The sequence below is a fragment of the Petaurus breviceps genome, unplaced genomic scaffold (assembly GCF_028583685.1).
Source record: "Petaurus breviceps papuanus isolate PSGF00001 unplaced genomic scaffold, PetGlider_PUasm1.0 173, whole genome shotgun sequence".
NCBI lineage: Eukaryota > Metazoa > Chordata > Mammalia > Diprotodontia > Petauridae > Petaurus > Petaurus breviceps.
This window is the reverse complement of record NW_027185759.1, coordinates 280,616-283,615: the sequence shown is the minus strand read 5'-3', so window position 1 is coordinate 283,615 and position 3,000 is coordinate 280,616. Positions and strand designations below refer to the sequence as shown.

Below are 3,000 nucleotides of genomic sequence, written 5' to 3'. Positions count from 1 at the left end.
TGGAGACTCAGACCTGGCAGCCAAGGCTACCTGAGTCACAGAACTTGCGCGCTACAGGGCTGGGATTCAAAGAGAGATCTTCTGACTCCAACCCAGTGTCCTTGCCCCTCCTGCTGACTGCCCCTGGCCTCAAACTGAGCCTCCTATGAGACATCCCACCTCCCCACAATCACCATGCCTCTGACCTCTCTCTACCTCCTCAAAGGGGCTACACTACTCCAATATCCCTAGGCCCCCTTCCCCCCTCCTCCATGAACAATGGGGTGGTCATCTGGCTTTTTAAATCATGCTCAGTGGAGACGGCTGTAGGGTATCTGTGGGCACCTGTCCAGCACAGCCGAGTTCCTTGAGACCCAGCCAGGCTGCCCTCGAGGGCAGGGCAGGAGCTGGCTTCCAGGTGAGGACCACCTGTGGCTACCCTGGGCCCCCTAGAGCTTAGACCTCCCTCAAAAGGTCACAGCATTTCTGGTTCAAGGCACAGCAGAGGGGCGCTGGATGCCAGTGTGCAGTCCAAGGAGTCCCTGCCCCCAGGCCAGAGCATCCCTGGTGGCAGAGGATGCTTCTGAAGGTGCCGACTCAGGATGTCCCCTTGGGTGGGGCACAAGAGCATGAAAGCAGCTGGGGAGGAAAGAGGGACCCGCCCAAGGGGGGGAGGGGCGGCTGAGCAGGGCCCACAGTCCTCAGATAGGGGCACCGCCCTCCAAGCCCCATCTTTGCCCCATCTCCTTTGGGGGCTGCTTCCCCGGAACTCTGTCTAAAGCAGGATTTCTCAATTAGGCAGCCTCCACTCCTCTCCTCTCCTCCCACCCTTTTAGGATCAGCAAACACCACACCTTTCGAGGAGATGAGTCCCAAGGGGGGGATTAACCCGGAGGAGGAAGAGGAGGAGGAGGGAGTGAGCCCCGAGCACATCCCTCCGCAGCCCTGCATCCCCTTCTGTCACTACGGATGACAAGACAGGGCCGGACTCACCTTGGCAGCCACCTGCAGGAGTGCCAACGTCTCCCAGGGACTCGGGCGCTCTCTGCCCGGCTTGCCCAGGCCAGAGCCACCCTTGCTTCGCGGGCCGAGCTGGGGCCGCAGCTGACTGAGCCGGGGCTTAAGTACTGCCTTAAGGAGGGGGGCGGTGGGATGCTGGGGGACGGCCGCAGTGGCTCCGGCAGTACTGCGCCGGCTTTCGGTCCCAGGAGGCCCCAAAGCTCTTTCCCATCATTTTCGCCCTTTTCAGTAGCTTCATTTAGCTGGGGCCCCTCCCGGAAAGCTTTCAGGGCCGCAAAGCATTTAGATACATCACACATCTGGGGCTCTGGGCCTGAGCTCGGCAGAGGAAGCAGCCACCAGTCATTCAAACTGCACGGATCATAGGCGCCTAGTCCTAGGTGCCGGGCGCTGGTCGCACGAGGAAAAGGCAGAAGACATGCCTGCCCTCAAGGAGCTGCCAGACTTAGGGGGGACATGGTCCAAGGAGCGTGCCCAGCCGAGGGTTCACCAAGGAGCCCCAGGGAGGCAGGACGCCTGCGGGCTGCGGTCAGAAGGGGACAGACCTGCAGCCACCGTCCCCGGGACTATACTGAGATGAAGTCAGGAAGCTGGAAGACACGCTCAGCAGCCCCTGAGCTGGAAGAGGGATGAACCGAGGCAGGGAAAGAAACGTCCCAGGGGGCCATGGGCTGGCTGGCCGGGGAGCTTTCCCTCTTGGAGAGGAGGCCCCCGGAGAGTTAGGGTCAAGCATTTAGGGCTGCCCTGCTCCGCCCTGCCCCTGCCTCCTTAGCCAGCCCGAGGTTACACTTCTGACCTGTAAATGATAGTGCTCTCCTGGCCCGCCCCGATGCCTAGGTGGAGGAGGTAATGGCTGTGGCCCAAGAAGCCATTATATTTATTAATCCAACAGAAGGAAGCCGTTCTAACATCTCAGTAAAAACCAGAGCGAGAAGTGCCCCCAAACTCCCACTTGGGGCAGATGTTCCCCCTCCCCCCAATGCACTCAGTCTGCTTTTAATTACCCAAGATCAGAGAAGTGGGGAGGGAGCATCGCTGAGTGCTGCCTCTAACTCTGGGTGTCCCCCAAGCCCATATGCCAGGCACCTGCCATCCCCAAGGGAACATACACCAGCAAAACCCCCAGACCCCGCCCTCAAGGAGCTGACCCTCTAACAAAGGAAGACAACCCAATGAACTTGACTTTTCTTTCAACTTCCCTCCAACAGTGCATGAACTGATTAATTAATGAAGGAAAGAAGGTAGAAGAGACTGGTTTGGGGCACGGAATTGTCAGAAGCAGGGCTGGGAGAGGCTGGCCACTGGGGAGATGGAGTGAGCTTCAGATGGTTTGGAGCCGTGGTCTCTCCAATGTCCTAAGTGATTCTGGACAAGAGAGACCAGAATTGACCACTGATATTCCTACTGGCATATATGGAGACACACCACACACACACCATACACACACCACACACACATACCACACATCTACACACTACACCACACCACACACATACCACACATCACACATGCCACACACACACACACACCCACCACACCACACCACATATGTCTCTGAGCCAGGGGAGGGCTGCAGCCAGCTCATACCAGCTCAGGAGGGACAGTTATCAGTATGAGTGTTTACACCTTGAAAATCATCAGCAATTCCAAATGCTACAAATGATTGATTGCTGGACTTGGCCTCTAGACTTGAGAAAGTGAGGGAGACCAGACCATTCGCAGGGGCCACTGCCCAGGTGGGAGTGGCTGGCCAAAGTGCAGGCAAAGGCCCTGCCTCCGCTGGCTGCTCCCCCCACCTTCCTCCTGGCACCAGGAGTAAGGATGTGCCCCTGCATCTGAGACCTCATCACCCTCGATTGCAGGGCAGCCCAAGGCACAAAATCAACCCATCAATTCACTTCAAAAGTATTTATTAAACGGCATTAGGAGCCAGGCCTGAAATCCTGCAGATGCCCATGGTCTAACTTCCAAGGGCTGTGCCGTTCTCTGGCCAACCCTTCA

General features: G+C 57.8%; 1 protein-coding gene and 1 pseudogene across 1 annotated transcript in view; one reads left to right on the top strand and one right to left on the bottom strand.

Moving 5' to 3' along the window:
- Positions 1–1,298, bottom strand: part of LOC138157905 (coiled-coil domain-containing protein 172 pseudogene) — a 5,556-nt pseudogene extending 4,258 nt beyond the window's left edge.
- Positions 1,299–1,455: 157 nt separating this feature from the next.
- Positions 1,456–3,000, top strand: part of CTNS (cystinosin, lysosomal cystine transporter) — a 21,659-nt gene continuing 20,114 nt past the window's right edge. Inside the window, exon 1 of the mRNA XM_069083674.1 lies at positions 1,456–1,527. Coding sequence (XP_068939775.1) covers positions 1,456–1,527 — 72 coding nt within the window. The remainder of the gene's footprint in view (positions 1,528–3,000) is intronic.